The 19,949-nt window shown below is 45.5% G+C and overlaps 1 protein-coding gene across 1 annotated transcript in view; it reads left to right on the forward strand.

Annotated features, from left to right (window-relative positions):
- Positions 1-267: 267 nt before the first annotated feature.
- The window catches only part of LOC119164650 (zwei Ig domain protein zig-8), a 256,416-nt gene continuing 236,734 nt past the window's right edge, over positions 268-19,949 (forward strand). Inside the window, exon 1 of the mRNA XM_075893729.1 lies at positions 268-944. Within this exon, the coding sequence (XP_075749844.1) occupies positions 794-944 (151 nt within the window). The 5' untranslated portion in view covers positions 268-793. The remainder of the gene's footprint in view (positions 945-19,949) is intronic.

Raw genomic sequence — 19,949 nt, forward strand, 5'->3', positions numbered from 1 at the left:
GTGATACGTTTGGAAAGACCACAGAGTTTCCGCTTCCTCATCAGCAGTTTCATGTTCTTATTATGAAAAGCCGGAAGGGCTAAGCGCCACCGCCGGAACCGGAAACATAGAGCGTGCGAGACAGAAACAAAGTGGCAAGAGAAGCCGGAAAAAACTAGGCATGGAGAAGAGGAAGCTCAGAGAGGAGGCGGAGCTACATCACGTGACCGGCTCGCTCTCTCGCGGCGCCTGGCGCAGACCCTCAGTCAGGACCCCGGGTTAGAGCGAGCGCGGCTGTGCTCAGCGCCGAGAGCGCCCCAGATTCCGTCGCCGAGTTACCGCCGGGAACGAAAGGAAAAGAAACTAAGTTTATACGTGCGTTTCACGCAATTTAACGGCGAACACGCGGCATATAAGAAGAGGGGTTAACACACACCAGAATAGTGTGTCGTTATTAGAGGAGAAACTGCGTCGTTTTACGTTATATTATTTTTTTTCTTTCCTTGGTCAAGGCTGGCGATGCCGCCGTATATGTCATGCCTCGGGTAGTAGATTAGATATCCCCGGAGCTGACGTCAGCGGATTACACCGAAGACTGTGACGAATGGATTAACTGTGTTTCATCGCCCCGGGATCGGCTACTCCCACGGGCAAGAAGGGCCACGAGTGTGACAGAAAACTGCACCGGATTATGTGACGTGCTTTGGGGTCGCGCGTCGTTGGCGACTGGTTCTGCAGTCGACGAGCGAGTTGGTCTCATGGGGGGGCTTTAGACGGCCAGGGTGCCGCTTCTGCGAGTGCACCTGCTGCCGCGATGTCTCTGCTGACGTTGTTCACGAACCCTGCCGCGGGCGGTACACGCACTGCCCACGGTACAGCTCAGGCAGTGGGCCTCTGGGCCACTCTCAGTTCCCTCGCTGTGCTGACATTTATGGTGCTTACACTAGCAGCCTTCGACGAGGACGGTGAGTAAATACGTCTTGCTGTGACACTTTCTTCTTTTTTGCTATTTTTTTACGGTTTATGTCCCGGGATTCATGGCTGCTTTTTGTTCATTCGACATCAGCTTGGTCCGTGTCACCCTTTTCGCTCACCATTGAAGCGCATGAAATTTAAACTAACGAGTCCCACCACACGCCGAGCCTGAGTATGTTGATGTATTTGTGAAAAGGTTCAGCCAGTCATTTGATATGCGATTATGTAAAATACACCAGAGCTGGAGAAGGTGTGTTTGCGTGAAGCAATTACTGAACATACGTCTGCAAATAGCACAAGAGAGGTTAAAAAAAGTTGGTAATTACGTCATGCAAATGAGGGCGCTGCTTCGATTGGTGGAGACGACACCAAGAGATTTTCTGTCCTTCCAAAACATGTGTGTGCGTCCGTCTTCTAGCTGTCTCTGTTATTTGTCGAAAGTTGCCTTTTTGGAAAGGCAAAAATGAAACAGTAACATTACTTATTGCACTCAAACATTTTGTTTCCGGGCATTTAAAAACAGTTTGGCCCATCCTGTCTCGGCCGCTTGTGCGAAATAAAGAACCACGCAATATTTTCCGAAATAGGCTTTTTTATTAAACACAATTTCCACTGTGGAGAATTCAATGTATCCGCAAAAGCCACGGTATCTGTGACCAAGTGCCTCATCATTTCGCTATGTCTTCGGCTCTATTTTTGCGCATACACAAGCGGGGTCAGAACAGTGCAACCTCATTTACTCGTACGTTTATCTTACAATGACGTCCATGGTATAACAGGGCACGTTATTGTCCCATTAGCTGAGTGAATAAAGAAACGATCGGCAATGCATGTACTTGTCTCGTGCATTTCAGTCAGTGTTAGTGTTCTGATTGGTCGGTTCGAGCTCTTCCTTTCATGCCTTGCGCACGTATTTGAAATGACTAATTACGCAAAACAAGTTCACTCTGGTGTTCAACTTTTTCGATTTTCATTCCTTGGCGATGATTCGAGCCCATCAACTACAATCATCTTTGTAAAAACAAAGGGGTAACAAATACACTTTTTGAAATAAAGCGAAATAACACTTCTGCGTAAAATATACTTACGAGCCGAAAACACAGTTGAAGTACGCTTTCATAACACGAAGACTTACCACACAATACAAGTTCAGTACAAATGGTATGGCATAAAGTCGCGGCCTAAATTTGATCATTGCGAGCACTTATTGCCTAATCTACCCGCATGTTTCTCGGATACTCTATACCTACAGTTTGCAATTATATTTTTTTTATTTTTGGTAAATCGATTTCACAAAGTTCAGTTAAATTGTATTTCATTTGTAATCACCATTGATTCTTATACACAATTATGAAACGTAATAAGCTGGGCGAGACAGTAATGGCGCATTGTCGAACACTGCAGAAAAGGGTAAAACACCAGAGATCAAGACTCAAAGAAGCCCTGACTAACAACTGAAATCTTATTTTTAAGAAAAAAAATTGCATATACAAGAAAAACTTACAAACACTGTGCAAGAGATGCAGGTTTACGGGAGAGAATAAAAGAGAAGAGCACCAAAAATGCCCAATCTACGTTTTTCGTGTATATATTGACTTGTTCTTAGGAAGAAAGCTTGAATCGATAGTCAGCGCTTCTATTTGTTTCATTCCCCGGTGTGTTCTTTCTTGCGTTGCTCAGCAATGCGCAGTTATGATCTGCCTAATGACAATTATTCAGTACAACAGCGACACGTGGGTCTGATAGTCAAAAGCATTGCAGCGCTTGTAAGCAATAACGCATGTCAAATGAGACGAGGGACGATATTCAAAGGCTGACGCAAACAACGTTCCCATCAAAAGAGGCGAATTTCCATTATATTTGAAAAAAAAAAACTTTGACGCACAACGTCTTGACTACTGTACGTAAACTCGAGACTGTCATTCTAGCTATTTAATAAATTTTGAAATACTGGACCGTGTCGAGAGTGAGGTGGCCTCAGCTTCTAAAATAGTCGAGTCATGCAGAGGCACCCGATATCAAAAACAAGCTTATTCTTTTATCGGTGTTCACCGATAGTGTCATATTGCTCGACACGAAACGCTATTTTCCTTGCGAGATTACGAAACTCAGTCCGCGAGATTTTGCGCGGAAAAAATGTGCACGGCAGCTTAGGTAAGCGGCGATATATTGCCTGTAAAGGCGACCTGGCGGCAGGTGTAACAAAAGGTCACGACAGCCATGAATATTCGCGCACGCGAAGAAAGAAGCAGACCAGCGTCTAGCCCTGCACGCTTCACCGACACGAGCGGCTTGTAGCGTCATTGTAGTGAGACGTGAAATTGCACTTCTTGGAATCTCCCTTTTGTATATATTTTTTGGTCAGGGTAAAAACGACTACACGAAATAACGCTCCCACACAGCTGCTTAACTTTCCTTCATCGATTTTGGTAGTTATGGGCGCCTTATATTAACTGGCATGCATTTTCTCGCAGTTTCATTTGTTTAGAGTCACTCTCGATCTGACAAAAACGTAGACGAGGGGAATGTGCCTAAGATAATTAATTTGTTTGACAAAATTGCTTTGTCAGAACACGTACATAGACGATGTGTATAATGAGATTTCAGGCTTAGCACCCACTAATTGAATGCTGCTTTTCAGACAACGCGTCATAGTGCACTGCTTTTACGCTCATTTTGCCATAAAGCTATTTTCACTCTATTACTTCAGAAAAAAGATTAGTTAAGATAAGTGTAGGGGTGGAATGGTAGTTAACAACCGATTAGGTTAAGGCAGGTCGCCTTTCACCACAAGAGTCACTATGGGCAACCACGTTCTAACTATATGCGCGTCTGCAGTTCATTACATTCTCAGCTTACTAAGGGCTTTGCGAATAATGAGCTCTACATACGTGAAGCTTCATCAATAAAGGATTTTGAAAAGTACCTATACCCCCTTTATTGTCGCCTAATAGAAGCACTGAAGCATTTTTATCTCTTTAATGTTGCTGTACTAAACGTGCATGTTAATTATGAAAGTGATCCTCTCGATCAAACTCCGTTTCCTAAAGAAATGGTTCTCAAAGGCTTAGTTACTTGCATATAACAGCATCGACCGTGAAGACCTGACAATGTTCCGCCCACCCCGGGAGCGCGCGCTGAAGCTCTCTTTTCTTATCAATTGAAAGGGCTTTTTTTAATATGGCCGCCAGGCCGTGCAGGTTTTATTGCAATAGCTTTGCAAGTATTTTCACTGTTAAGGTGTTTTACTCCGTTGGCTGACCGCTTTCACTATAATTTCACTATTATTTTAGATTGTCTATAACTTGTTCACACAAGTAGTTATTGCGTACGATCATCTCGCGCATGCCTGCTCCAATATTCTTATTTAATTGATATGTGGGGTTTAATGTCCCAAAACCACCATATGATTATGAGAGACGCCGTAGTGGAGGGCTCCGGAAATTTCGACCACCTGGGCTTCTTTAACATTCTTATTTAAACAAAAGCCGGAATATTGGGTGCCATCTGCCGAGCTGAGGGATGCAGAAATTCACAAAAAGGAAAGAGTGCCATTTTAAACACGAACGTTTTTTATACTCGGTTTCACGAAGACTTTACTGACGTGATTTTTGTTACAGAAATGGCGTCGTTAAACGTCCAAACAAACATATGAGCAAGAAAAAAAGTCACAGCATATCCAGAGAGTGAATGACGACGAAGGGGGCGAAGCGTCTGTTCGTCCTTGCGTTAGTTCGTTCGTCCTTGCGTCCATCCGTGTGCCTGTCGTTTATACGTCCATGCGTTCTTTTGTCCGTCCATCCCTTTTTGCGTGCGTCCATTAGTCCGTCGAGGCCTCCATCTATGCTTCCGTCCATCCCTCCGTCCATACACCCATGCATTCATGCGTCTATTCGTGCGTTCATCGGTCCATTCGTCCTACTGCACACACTTCTGTTGAACCAATGCCATCTAGAAATTGCGACGAGAAATGGTACTGAGACTTCGCCACCTGTTATACTGTTTGTAAGATACTGCTGGTTACGTCTGACGCAGGACAATGTTAGACTAAGAAGAGCTTCGTCAGGGGAGGACGTCACCTTCTTACTGGGTAACATAGAGCTTGTCATTTATCTCCTAAAAAGACAATACTTTAAGTAAGGGCATATGAAGTAACAATGTTCATGTGCCTCTTGATGCCACTATTGCGGGGGAGTCCCCATACGCTCTGTCCATGTCTGTGTTAACTATTTAAAATACCACAAATCTTCAATCTTGATCATGTACGTCACTACACAGAATGGAAACGCATTATCAGGCGTCAACATCAGTGCATCCAGATCAAACGGTGCTACAGCTGCCAAATACTGGAAGTTATTGTGCGAGCTCTCATATATCAATGTACTGCTTCTGAGAATACGTGTCCCACTTTTGTGTTATGCAGATCCCAAGGGTGGAAGGAGCAAAAATTATTTTTAAATGCGAAGCATTTCTTAGCGAACTTCGGCGACTTTGAAAGTATCTATCTATCTAGCCGCTTACGTTTGGGTGCTCTCGTGGTCACCCCTTTAACTTGGCGTGAATAAAAATTAGCATCAAAGGGTAAGATAGTTTGACGAATATGACGAGCTGGTCAAGACATGAATAATGCCACAATTCCGTCGCGTACGTCGTCAAAGACTTCCCGTCAAACAGTGGCACATACTAATGGACTGGTATGTGCCACAGGTGATAGATACTTAGTATCTACCCAGGAACGACGAAAACACACATGGGCAAGGTGGCGGTTCTACTGTCGCCATCTTGCGAGTAGTTCTGGAAAAAACACCAGATGGCGCCACCAAGTCAGGACTGGAAGGCCAACATTTCGGAGGTGAGCTGACACACGCGTGCCGGCGCGCCACACTGCATGACGAGGGGGTGCAAATCGCGCTGACACGGTTCGAAGAAATGAGGCACTGAGCTGGGGCTTTTTTTCTCCCCTTCAACGACACCTCCATCTCTCTCCATGCTCACTAGCCCCTGACCCCTACGGTCGCTGCTTTTCAAGAGATCCCTCATGTAGGCTGCGTAGCCTGCTGGGCCAGCTGCTCTACGTTCCATACAGTGCCGGAATGCGGGGTTGAGTGAAAAACTCTATCGCGGAGGTCACAACAATGTATACAACGGAGATCAAAACTTGGAATATGAGTATTCATGCGAGGTTCAACGGAACAGTTCGTTCTACAAATAATTGGGGTTGCTGGAGCATGATGCGGTTCGGTGGGACAGGAGAAGGCAAATTACATTTGACTATGTATACTTCCTTCCCACTATGACCAAAGCTTCCGAATTTTCAAAACAAAACAAAAAACAGGTAGTTAGGCAAATCGCGTGCTAAGAAGTGCAGCCGCTGTGACTCACGGTGCCCAACACGTGCCGACTGCATAATCATTAGTTTTCCCCACTATACGTATCGTAATTTATTTCATTAGAATTGAAACTTCAGCAGGCTAGTATGAATTCATGTTTTGGTTGATGCAGCGTTTATTTATCACGTTGCCGTACGCAAAGCATCGGACTAGTCGACAAACTATTTTGTGACGAAAATGAAGCAATTACCTCTTGTGTGTCATATGAGCGAGACTCGCACATGCGTGGCCTGAATGGTCCAGGTGCGTTATTCCCTTGTCCAAGGAACGACTTCTCTATTCGCGTACGCTATTTCAACATCATTTTTTTTTTCCTGTAAAGGTCGTGGCAATAACATGTAGAGTGATCGTTTCGCCCAAATCAGTTATTGACTGCAAGCTCGTAGATTTGAGGCCGTTACCTCAAGCTCTATAAACATCTATGATAAAAACTGGGGCGGATTCACACAAACCTCCCAGGAGTGCAACAAGGGAGGGGAAGACTTATGGTACAGTGCATCTCCCATGCATCTTTCTACACAACCGCTGCTTGTATTACTTTTATGTCGTACCCATTTCGAGTTCGTAACGCGCATGCAAGGCAAAAACATGAGTACACAAATACAATAGTTGCAAAGGAGTTGAAGAAAAGGTCTTGTCGCACTGGATAAGGCTTTGGGATGCATGATTGGTCAATTCAAATAACTATGTCGGCTAACATATCTTCAAGCAACGAGTCTTAGTGTTGTGTATATGCTATGCAAACTCTAAAGAAGCCCTCTACGTGAGCAGTGGACACCAGAGGATGCGGCAGAAATGCGTTCTATCTCTAGCGTCTCACGCTACTACAGCACTGTCGCCTTCCGTGCTGAGCACGCATTTTTGTGTCCGTCCTCATCCTCACTCAGTCCGCCTCCCCCCTCGTCATGCTGCCTCGCACCTTCAGGCTAGCATAGTGGCTGTTATTCCACATCTCCTGCCCTCGTGCGAGGCCATCTAGACTATTCAGGTGTTAGTGGTGTCGCCTCGGGCACCCCTTCTTGGTACCTGGTAAAACGCGTTCCTCGCTCACTATTGACGGGGGACTAGCTGGAGGAGAAAGGCGCGTCGCGTTCGCACATTGTTCACTGATAGGCGCGTGGCTAATTTACTTATACGTACGTGGCTTTGGAAGTCTTCCTAGTTAGGAAGCACATGGTGGCAGACACCGGCTGTGTGTGAGAGAGGGTCGGGAGAGGAGGCAGTTGTCGTTACTTAGGTAAAAGAGAAAAATTTAGTGGACTTTAGTCCCGAGAAGCTCTTGCTATCTGTCCTCGCGGCTGTCTTGTAGTGTGCGAGAAGTGCACACAAGGCCAACACGACGAGTGGTCGGCATTCCTTTGTCGTGAAAAGTACTCTGGGTCGACTTACCCCTCGAAATCCAGACCTGCCTGGCGCATTTGTGCGATACGTCTTTCTAGCGCATTATCCCCGTTTACATGGTCGTGATGCGCCAGTTGTCGCATTCGTATAAACGCTGTGCGTGCCGTGCCGGCTTACGGCAAACTGTCGACGCCCGGCTATACGCAAACGTGCTTTCTTATCGAGGAAAGACGAACTGAACCCCACTCCCAACAACCGTGGAGACGGCGTGCCGGCCTCTTGTTGAATGAAGTTAGTCGCCCCAGCTGGCAGCCGACTGACTGGCAGTTGCCTCGAGCTGTCAGGCTGTAATCAATTTTACACGATTGCCAGAGTAGCCCAAAAGAATTAAAAAAAAACGCATTAGCTTAGTCGTGCCTCGAGCATGGGAAACAGAAATTCGCACAATTTTCTGCGTCATCAACCACTATATAAATAGGTACATATTAGCGCGAGCAAAATAACAATGGCTTGAGAAAGGAGTGGCAGGAGGCAGGAATATCTCAGCTCCCGACATTTCTGCTTCGTCCCACTTCTTTCTTGAGTGTTTTTGTTTTCTTGAGCTGATAATTATTCCTTATAGCGAAAGAGGGACGCACGAAGTTCGCACAACGGGGGGCCACCATTCCCCTCATCGTGATTTACGGCCCGTGAATCGACCGGCACTCGCAAAACTGCCCATTTCCTACGCATTAGTGCAATGCGCCTTCCATTGCTTACATGAATGCGAAGCGCATGTTTCGCACTCATGTAAACGTGTTTTATGCACACCGATGTCACCACACTTTCTTATACACTTATCTCTTTCAGAAACGTTTCTGTTCTTTTCGAGCTACTAGGCGTAAGTCCAAGATCGGCTATTTCTACTCGTCAGCCTTATGACTCACGCTAACGAGTCAAGGAGCTGCTATCTTGACGCATTGACAGTTCTCCGCACGGCAGACTTCCCAATGACGAATTGTCAGCAGGTGCCGCATGCCCTTGACATTTTTCTCTATTCTTTTTCTCCCCTTCCCCCTCCCCGTGTAGGGTAGCATATAAGCCTTTTCTTTGCCTTTCTCTCTCTCTCTCCTTCAGGCGAAAGCGTCGGCAGGGTGCCTTGTCGCATGGTGTTGTACACTGGCACTGAAGAAAATCAACAAGTTCCCTAGTCGACGTTGCAATCCTTAGATTGAGTGGCATAAACCCTCAGTGCATAGGAAATATAGATGGGCTCCACCACTGCCGCTCCCCCACCAGACCTGCTCAGTGGGAGCATAGTCAAAAGTTATCCGCCTTTCTGCCTCCCTGAAGGACCAACCTCACTTGTCGCGGGTGCTTCAAAGCAAAAAAAAAAAAAGAACCCTGGTGCCTCATTGCTGTCCCCGCACCAAAGTACTTTCTTACACCACGCCGTGCATTCAGCAAATTTCATGCCACTTCGCTTCATTGTTACTGGCTGAAAAATCTGCAAGATTTTCAGGCAGTAGCATGATTTTAGCCAGTTTATGCAGTGAGCAACAGAATAAATATTGCTCGGTTTTGTGGTTTATTGAAACCGATGACGGATATTCACAGCCGACTCCGAGAGAAGAGTTTGCAAGCGCCCGCGTCCCCTTAGAGCGAGTTTGCAGTGATTATGAGGAACGCCGTCATGGGGTACTCCAGAACATTGGTGTTCGCGAATTTCGGCACTATGGAAATGGCCCCGCCGCGGTGGTCTAGCGGCTAAGGTACTCGGCTGCTGACCCGCAGGTCGCGGGTTCAAATCCCGGCTGCGACGGCTGCATTTCCGATGGAGGCGGAAATGTTGTAGGCCCGTGTGCTCAGATTTGGGCGCACGTTAAAGAACCCCAGGTGGTCGAAATTTCCGGAGTCCTCCACTACGGCGTCTCTCATAATCATATGGTGGTTTTGGGACGTTAAACCCCACAAATCAATCAAGCTATGGAAATGGGCGCTTGTCGTATATAAAGGCGGAAAGCGAACACGCGTCCTAAACTCCTGCCGCACCATAGTTTTCCCCAGAGTAAATAAATGAAATAAACACGCAGAAAGTACAAAACAGACTTCATCTCATTCCTGTAGGTGTGCCTCGTTTCGTGTTTGTGCTGTTTATTCTGATGGGTTCATACCAACAAGCGCAGCACGTCTGAAGCTCCTTGTATTTCACGGTAAAAAAAAAAAACGATATTCACAAATACCTTACCCACGCACGTCTGCTCAGTTCGCTCGTATCGCTCGTTTGTCGTTCGTTTTTCTGCTTTCTTCTGACTGTCGTCGCACAGCCCTCACTTTTCGCTATAGTCCGTGGAGGGTGAGGAGGGCGACAAATACGTGCACACATAAAAGAGGGACTTTCCGAGAATTCGGCCTTTCTTTTCCCGTGAAGACGCTCACCCCTTCCTCTCGGAGGATACTGCCCACCTGTTTTCACGTTCTCCCGCGGTACCGCGCAGCCTTATGAGACTCTGAGGGGAGGAAGGCTTACAGATGACGGTGCATGGTTTGAAGTTAGAAAAGACGTTTCCTCCTGAGGCAAAATGTTTTCGCACGCCGCATTCGGGGAGACAGGGAACCTTCAAATTCAGCGCTTTTCTTATTTCTGTTTAGGTGGCGCTAGGGGAAGATTTTCTTTGTAGTGATAGGAATAATGTAGATTTCTCAATATTCCTGCAGTTCTTGTGTGTGATTCGTGTGCATAAGTATACCAGGAGACCGTAACTGTTATATTTTAGGCTATACATGCTTAGATTTCAGCGCTATTTCAAGATAACAACGATTTCGGTGATGTTTACGGCACGATAAATTAAGACAATTTGCGAGCTTTGTTTCGCATTTCTGCTTGCTTTATTGAAAAACGCTACGTTGAGGAAATAGATCAGGGGTTCTAGTTTATCCACGTGCAAATTCAGCTAACGAACTTCAGTAGTTCTCTGCAAAAATGGGCCACGGTTGGTCTATCTAATGAGAATATTGCCCAATTTAGATCAATATAATTGAAAAACGAGCGGGCGTACGTAAATAAAATTGAACACTCAAACGGAAAATGCCATTCTCTATATACACCCAGAAAATGAATTTTCTCTAGTGAATAGGTGCCGGATAGTCCGCATCGACATTTACTAAATTTGGCTCTTTTCAAAAGCTAATCAGCAATACAGTAAAAGTGCTAGAATAATTTTCTACTTTGAGGAAATAGATAAATATGTCTTAAATGTTCTGCGCAAAGAACAGTGCTGTAACTGCATCAGATTTTTCTGAAAATGATCACTGCTGACACACAGTCAGACCAAACCATGTAACAAGCGCTTATTCTTGGCTCTCCCTACCCAAATGCTAAAAGCTTACTTATTTTTAATAGATATGTTTAAAATGTACAAAAATTAGGCTTTTCAATGACATATAAACCAACTATATAAGACAAGAAGAACAGCCGCCACGTCAGTTAGAAAAGTGACAAAAATGATGTGTTCGTGCCGCCGGAGTGAGACCGCCGCCTTAAGCAATACCCGACATCGGTAGCGTCGACCCACTAAAGGCATATAATAAATATAAGTGTTAAGAAAAGCCTGACATTGGCAGAATTGACCACCTGACGAATGCAAACAATAAATTTCAGAGTCCCAGCAGGAATACAACCGAAGCATTCTGCGTGGCAGTCAAGCCTTCTACCACAGAGCTACGCCAGGTCTCAGAACTACTTTTCAAATAGACGCTAATCTTCGTGAAACGTCAATAGCAGTTGCAGTGGTGCCTACCCAATTTTGTAAACATTACATATGTACTACTTTACTACAACCATCACGTGGGGTTAACGTCAATTGTGCTGAGGTGCCATGGGCTGAAATTCATTTAGGTAGCAGTGTCAAGGACCAGCATCTTCGCGCGCATCAGCGCTTCATATCAGCTTCTGGTGTTGCTAAAACACTTTTCCAGCTGACATCGTTCTGCAAGGGGAAAACCGATTATAAATGTCTGCAACTCTTCAACATGTGTCTCTGCGTGCAACATTTGCAGTACTTAGCGTCATTTCATGACGTGTCGCTAAAAAAAAAAATCATCACGGTCAACTTCCCTCCGCGTGCTTCGCAGAAAGTGGATTCCCAGGTACGTGGGATCTGCCGATTTTTTTTTTTCAGCTATAAAAATATTGTTTCTGCAGTCTGACACCAGTGCTTTGTGACAATGCTTCGGACTTTTTCCTAGTTGCCACTCATGTGTTTGGCTATTTTCAGGAACACAGGTACTTCTACATGCGCTTCGTTCGTATTTGGTGTCATCCTACACGTTGACGCCAGATGGAAGCTTAACGTAAACTTTTTGCGTTTTCCGCCTTTGCTTGTTTCAAGTCATTCGCACCTGCACTGGTACGCATAATGAATAGTTGTGTGCCAGTTACTTTATTGTTGTCCCTCAGAGTCGTAATCGACCGAAACCTGTCTTGGACACCCCACGTAAACTACGTGAAAAAGCGGCTGACTGCCATTTCATTTCATTTCATTTCATTTATTTATACTGTTAGCCCAGAAGTGGGCCGTTACAGGGTGGAAGTACAAACAATTATTTGCAAAAAAGAAGTACCGTACAGGTCTCGAGATAATTTCTCGGTATTATTGTGACCAGCAACTCGAAGTTATACATAACATACATAAATGGAACACACATGCGATGCAATACATGCGCGCAGAACAGCACTTATTCAGAAACCTGAATAAGTGACATTTGTCACTTATTCAGGTTTCTTGCTGGGAAAAGTTGGGAAATGTCTGTCGAGTCTATGTTACAGCTGTACAAGGTATTATTTACTGGATTCCTGCAGTATAGCTTACCTGTTATATCTAACACGTGCAAAACGAACCTGCGCACAATCCAAAATATTCAAGCCCAAGCGCTTAGGATATGCCTTGGTTTACCCCGCTGCGCATCGACAGCTGAAACAATTGCCATTGCACAGGACTACTCGATCACGACGCACATCACCATTGAAACGATGCGTACGTACCTCAGGCAACATGCTAGGAATCCGTCCCACCACTTGGCAACCCTCGCTACTGAGAGGCCCTGCACGAAATTTAGTGCAATTGTCTCTGCTCATCGTGCGTCGTTTACGTCAGCTTTTACGCCTGCTGAGAAACTGGTGTATCCTCCGTGGTGCCTGACACTTCCACAAGTACGTGTTTTAATTCCAGGAATACAGAAAAAATCAAATTTGCCTTCATCACCCATAAAACAATTGAGCTTGAGCTATCTGCACGAAATGTACAACAACCACGTGCACATATACGCCGATGGTTCAACCACAGCGTCTGGTTCTGGTGGTGCGGTGGTGATTCCAGCTAGAGGAATCACTCTGCGAATCAAACTGTCACATGTCACTACGTCTACGGCGGCAGAACTTGCGGCTTTGCGTGGCGCCCTAGAGTACATCAAATTCCTAAGACCGAGTGATTGGGCTCTGTTTTCCGACTCAAAACCAGCCCTACAGAGCATGCAGTCAGTCCCTCGACGAGGTTGCCATGAACAATTAACTTACAAAGTTGTCAAGCTTGTTCACCACGTCACAGAAACAGGCCACGAGGTCAAGTTTCAGTGGCTTCCTGGCCATTGTGGGATCAGTGCTAATGATTCCACAGACAACGCGGCTCGCACATCGCACCAAGAAGAACACACCCTTCCGATTCCTTTGTCAAGGACCGACGCTGCAAAGCAACTTCGTCACCTGGCACGTAGTCTGAGTCTGCAGGAGTGGAACACCCTAAGCATAAGACATACGAGACTATACCAAATAAACCCTCGACTGGAACTTCGACCTCCATCCGGACTTTGTCGACGTGAAGCTTCACTTCTTTGTCGCCTTTAGTTGGGGGTTGCCTTCACAAAAGCATATAGAACCCTCATCGGATTGACCAAAAATGCGGAATGTGACGTCGGCTGCACCAAAGAAGACATCGACCATCTGATATGCCATCGCCCTCGATTTGCCTCTGAAAGACAGAAGCTTTCGGACGCATTGCGACAATTGGACGATCGGCCACTCTCTGTGCAGATGCTACTGGAACGCCGTCATTGCCTTTCGTTGGCTCAAAAAGCAGTCAAAGCTGTTTTGTGTTTTTTGAGGACTACAGGCCTACGTGACCACCTTTAACTTTTGTGTAGTGCCACCGCTGCATACGCGCCAGCCGATTGACTGGCAATCCTCCTTCTTTTGTTTTTTCTCTCTCTCTCTCTTTCTCTTCTCTTTCCTCTCTCTTTCTCATCTTTATGCCCCCTTCCTATTCCCCCAGCGTAGGGTAGCAAACCGGGCATGTGCCTGGTTAACCTCCCTGCCTTCCCTCTTGTTGTTTATCCCCCCCTCAGAATTGCTGCTATAGACGTATAGTAAAAGCAACTCCTATGCTCATTCTTATTTTGAATTGGCAACAGTGTGAATTTGAACGGGCTTGGCATTAGATTAATTAAACCGCTTTCTGTGTGGCTGTCTAGCATACGATGATATCATACGTGCCTATCGGCAGCATTGACGCAATCAAACGATAAGCTTCCTATGATATCGAACATATTGGGACAGTTGTCTTCCATTAACGGTATGTGAATTTGTAGAAAAGCGATGCGTTGCTTGAACTGCTCCAGCCTGTTGGAACACTCATGGCTAACTAGACAACACTTTTGTGTGTGTGTGTCTGTGTGTGTGTGTGTGTGTGTGTGTGTGTGTGCGTGCGTGCGCAACGTGCTATGTTTTCTTCTACGAATAATATTTCGGTATCCTTCCTCCACACCGAATGCGGGGTAGCCAAATGTGCCGTTTTTCCTGTTAATACGAGCAATTCAGAAAACCTGACTGAAACAATTGTTTACAAATGTCCGCATGTGTAATGTTTCTTATTTGTAGGGTAAAGCCAGCGTTTCCTAAAAAAGCCTTCTTAGGTTAGTACTGTTTAAGAAAGACTTTAAAAATTCGGGGACCTAGCGACAAGGACTGAGTAGCTTCATCACGAAAACGGAACGGCTTTGTTTATCGCTGCGTTAGACGAAGCCCCGTAATCTTAAATGCGAGAGTTTAATGAAGTTCTCCGTCCCAACCCTTCAAGAGGGCATACAGATGCATGGCGAACAACCTTTCAAGCTGGCATACGTTAGTTTTGTTTCTCTTCATCACTGCTCCAACGCAGACACCACAAATGTTAATTGAACTCGCCGCATTCAGCTCAAATACACGACGTACTGACACTACGTGTACGCTCATAAATATCCCCCCCCCCTCCCAACAACGTCAAGTGCGCCAATTTTTGCATTGTCAGACATAATTTTTCCTTCCAGATTTAGTTGGCCACCGGCTATTTTGATTGGGCTTCATTCCTGATTATCCCAACAAACGAAAAAAAAAAGGTCTTAGCGTATCCATGGAGTGGACGATTATGAGTGGGTTGAAGCGTTCGTCCTTACTACCGTTCGTGTGTCCGTCCGTCCGTGCATGCTTCCATGCGCCCGATTACGTTCGAGAATGCAGATGGCGTGTGGGTAACACCGACGAGACCCGGGCCAAGGAAGTCGAGCGCAAGCGTCTTCAACGCGCCTGCCACTCTGCTTTATGCCCCAATGACGATCTGCCCCATACGGCGACAATACAGGAGACTGAGAGAGACACTCGTTCTCCGCGTACCCAGACACAGCCCACGCAGCAGCCAATCGGAGAGAGGCGGCACAGCGCCATCTCGAATATCCTCACTCAACTGCAGCTTGTATGTACTTCTATGAGAAGACGCCGTCTATAATACTGTTCGGGAGATACCGTCTTCTTTTCGTTCTCGTCTCTTTTCCTCTCGGTTACGCGTGACGCAAGACAAGGTTAGGTTAAGAAAAGCTTCGCCTCTAAAAACACTTGTTCGGCCCACAAAGGCACACTTCAAGCTACAGGCGCTGCAGAGGTGCTGCGTTGCCGGCCAGCCAACTGCACGACTGAAAGAGACGGGGATTATGCGCGGTTTACTGCGTCGCAGTTTATACCTATCAGTGTGTGCTGTTTGCCACTTTACCATAAAGCCTGATCTTGTGCTTCTGTGTGTCTAACTGCGCTGCTCCAAATTTACACACTTTTCTTGCTTCGCTCTTACTTTAGAGGCTACGTAATCATGATTTTGCACGCCAGCCATTAATGCATTTCCCGCGCTTCCTTACGCGAAGCCCGAGAAATGGCTTAACAGAAAACTTCCACAAAGGCGCTTACTTTGCCCAACGAGTGCGACGGGCGTTATCGTGTATTCAACTCTGCTGACCGACGGGGACTGCTGTTTCGCAGTGTTTTCAATTACTCTGCACCAGCTGCATAACTTCGCGCGGCCCGCCAGTCTTGTGTTCCAAAGGGTGCTTTGTTTGATATATTTGAACCTGGCATGAAGCTTGCAGCCGCTGGCCGAGATTAAAATGGCGTATGCCGCAGGACCCCCATTTGCACGTCAATTATCTTGACGGACAGCTGTGACCTGCAAAAATGCTGTGCGAGACTTGCCAGGCTTGAAAAAGTGCCGTCTGGTATTAGTATTCAGGGATATAAACCATGCTTCCATATTACTAGCGAATACGCAAACGACATCAGAAAAAAAGACAGGACAAACATTGGCGGTTGTCCCGTCTCTTTCTGTGGTGTTGTTGTGCGTGTTCGCTAGTAATATGGAACCATTCAGTCAATACCAAGTAGCCCAGCCTTAACTGTATATAAGTCATTCCTTCTATACATTACAAAAACGTATGTTTTTTATTCACCCGTTTTCATAAAACTTAACACAGCTTAACATCCGAAAATTGTTAGATAGAAGCGGATTTATTAGCCGCCTCTTTCCTTCGGCAATCTATTCTCTGTTTATTTTTTATCAAGTCACGTCGTCCTTTCAAAAGATGTGTTCATTGAAACGTTTTGTCAGTCATTGTCTATATGCATGAGTTGTGGCTTTGAAGCTGCACTTAGTGAAAGACAGGAAGATAACGTTTTAACGAAAGGTGTAGATGTTAGTCTGACTATTCACCCGACTTGGTATTTCAAGTGCTAGGTGATGATTATAATATATACATTGATAATTGCATAATAACACATTCATACTAACCACATAATAATGCACGCACGCAAACGCAAAAATTACTCTGTTTACAAAATAGATAGAGGAGAAGAAGGCAGATACGTTAACCAGGCGCTATAGTGATCAGCACTGATTCGGGAAAATATGCGATAAGAAAAAGAGAGATATATCTAAAAATTGTTAAGGCAACATCGGCTTAGATTTGCCCAGCCTGACGCGAGTGTGGATCTGGGCGAACTTCATTGTTACTTTTTGGTTTTTCCTCTTACTTCCTCTTGTTTTTTTTTGTTCTCTTCTGGAGATTGATCTGTGTTGTTTTCTTGCTTATTTTAATTTATTTCTATTTCGTTACAATTTTGTTCTTTCTTTCTACTTCTTCCTATTTCTTTCTTGCTTCTTTTTTCAATTTTATACTTGGTTTGTGTTCTTCTAGCGCTGGTAGCGATGACCGCACTTGACGTCATCATCAAGGTGCTCCAAGAATGAAAGGAAGAAGTGCATGCTCAATAATATACTACAGCTGGCTATGATATATGTGGATTTGCTTTCTTTACACCGGGCGAAGGCGACAGGATACAATCGCAACATATGACAACATGCAACAGCAAAAGAGCGCCCGGCACACTTAAGTGTTGGGCACATAAAATACACAAGAAGAAACACAAGGCCATACCCACACGAATGCAAGTTTTGTTAAGGCTGGTGGCATGCGAAGATGTGAAGAGCGCATTCGTGGAGCATACTGCACAATGCGTGCTTCGCTGGGGAAACAAAATATGCCGCAGTTCTAATCTTGAGTCCTGTTCATCGTGTCATGACGCCTTCAAATAGTATCTCTCTTATCCGTAAGGCCTGCAGTCCCACAGAACATGCTGCAGGTATTCTCGGGTGCTGCACTGAACGCTTAGTGGTGAGTCAGAGAGCGTAGTCGCGCTCCTGAAGTAGTTCAATACTAATGGCAAATATGGAAGGAAATTTACAGACATTTTTATCCAACGTTGAGTGAACGTGAGAAAGCTACATGAAATGAAAAGCGTTAAGCGTAACCAATCGACACCAGAGAAAGAGATATCTCAAACAGCGTGTTGTGTTCTCTCTCTTCACTTTCCCGCCCACTACATCTTTGTTCAATTTAGAATAGCCAACCAGCTGCAACCTGCTGAACTTACTTGCATTTATTTTGTCTTCTTTCATTCTCCATTTTCCACGCGCCAGAATTGAGAAAAAAAATGAAGTTGGAGACAAAGGAAACAATAAGTGAGAAACTTAAACCAGTAATGTGCACAGTTGAACATTCGAATGACGCAAAGCCGAGCTTATTAGTTGGCGATAATTATTCGTCACAAAACAAGACATTAAACCGCTGACACAGGCAGTCACGCTCCATTGCTCCTGCGTGGTACGTGACATCACTGCCACAGCCAAATTTCCAAGGTCTCGTCATCTTTAAATCTCTGTCAACCTGTTTAAATGTGTAGGGAAGCAAACTGGTTGTCCTGAACTGGTCAATTTAGCTGCCTCTCTTGTTTGTTTGGGGCCTGCCAACACTGGCAAACTCTTCTTCTTCTTCTTCTTCTTCTTCTTCTTCTTCTTCTTCTTCTTCTTCTTCTTCTTCTTCTTCTTCTTCTTCTTCTTCTTCTTCTTCTTCTTCTTCTTCTTCTTCTTCTTCTTCTTCTTCTTCTTCTTCTTCTTCTTCTTCTTCTTCTTCTTCTTCTTCTTCTTCTTCTTCTTCTTCTTCTTCTTCTTCTTCTTCTTCTCAAAGTCAACGAAAAACTACCAATAGGGACATGGTGTGAGTTCTCTTCTATTGTGTCCGTGTTTGCACGTCGCCCCACCGCGGTAGTCTAGTGGCTAAGGTGCTCGGCTGGTGACCCGCCGGTCGCGGGTTCAAATACCGGCTGCGGCGGCTTCATTTTAGATGGAGGCGGAACTGTTGTAGGCCTGTGTGCTCAGATTTGGATGCACGTTAAAGAACCCCAGGTGGTTGAATTTCCGGAGCCCCTCCACGACGTCGTCTCTCATGATCATATGGTGGCTTTGGGACGTTAAACCCCATATTTCAATCATTCACTTAATCTAATGTTTGCACGTTTTATCTTTTCGTGGTGGAGTGAGCTGTTCAGCTTTTAAAGGCGATAGTCTTTCTTGGGGTTCTTCGACAGAAATATTTTGGTCGGTCTGTCTGTACAATTGTCTGTCCGCCCTAACGATAACTCAAACGGCACAAAACGGCCAACCCCATCCGCAGCGCCCACCATTATAGTTCAAGGTTGAGTGTTCATAGTTGTGCGATTGTCAATTAAAAAGCAATAATTGCGCACATCTGAGGCGCCACAACAACGCTTCGATGTTTTCTATGTTTGCCTTTGTACTAGAAGAGGCGCACACAAGTAACTCTAAGGAATGTAGCGTTAAATCGCGCTGCGCTGACAGTGCAACGCGATGCTCAAAAAGGTGTTTCCAACGCTTTGCTATGACGTCACGGTGGTGGCACCTGCCCGTCGCTTTGCGTTCTACACCTTATCACCTCCGAGACTGGCGCGCATCTTTTTCCGCGGGCTGCACGCCTTCGTTTTCGAAGATAACTGCCAGATGGCGCTTGTGTGTAGCGTGCCTAGATGCACTCGTTCGCCTCCGCCACACGCTCGAGGCACTCTAACGCAGCGCTTGCAGAATACCATTCACCGATTTCCTTGCGAAGAACATCAAATAAACGTTGTGTTCACTCTCTCCAGACGCAAGACTATCGTCTTTTAAAGACATTTACAGTGCAACATGTATATTCGGGCCAATTTTTTCGTTATGCCGAGTGGCAACAACAGAAAACTGTCAGCATCATGAACCACCACGTGATTTCGTCGTCCTCTTTTTCATCGTTCCTAGGAGACGAGCACCAGTTTGTCTGGTACGTTATGCAATAACTCTACAGGATGACAGAACGAGTAGAGGGAGGGAGGGAGGGAGACGGGTTCGAATCCCGGCTGCGGCGGCTGCATTTCCGATGGAGGCGGAAATGTTGTAGGCCCGTGTGCTCAGATTTGGGTGCACGTTAAAGAACCCCAGGTGGTCTAAATTTCCGGAGCCCTCCACTACGGCGTCTCTCATAATCATATAGTGGTTTTGGGACGTTAAACCCCACAAATCATCAACGAGTAGAGGGAGAGAAAAAAAA

Source organism: Rhipicephalus microplus, chromosome 1, assembly GCF_043290135.1.
Source record: "Rhipicephalus microplus isolate Deutch F79 chromosome 1, USDA_Rmic, whole genome shotgun sequence".
Lineage (NCBI taxonomy): Eukaryota > Metazoa > Arthropoda > Arachnida > Ixodida > Ixodidae > Rhipicephalus > Rhipicephalus microplus.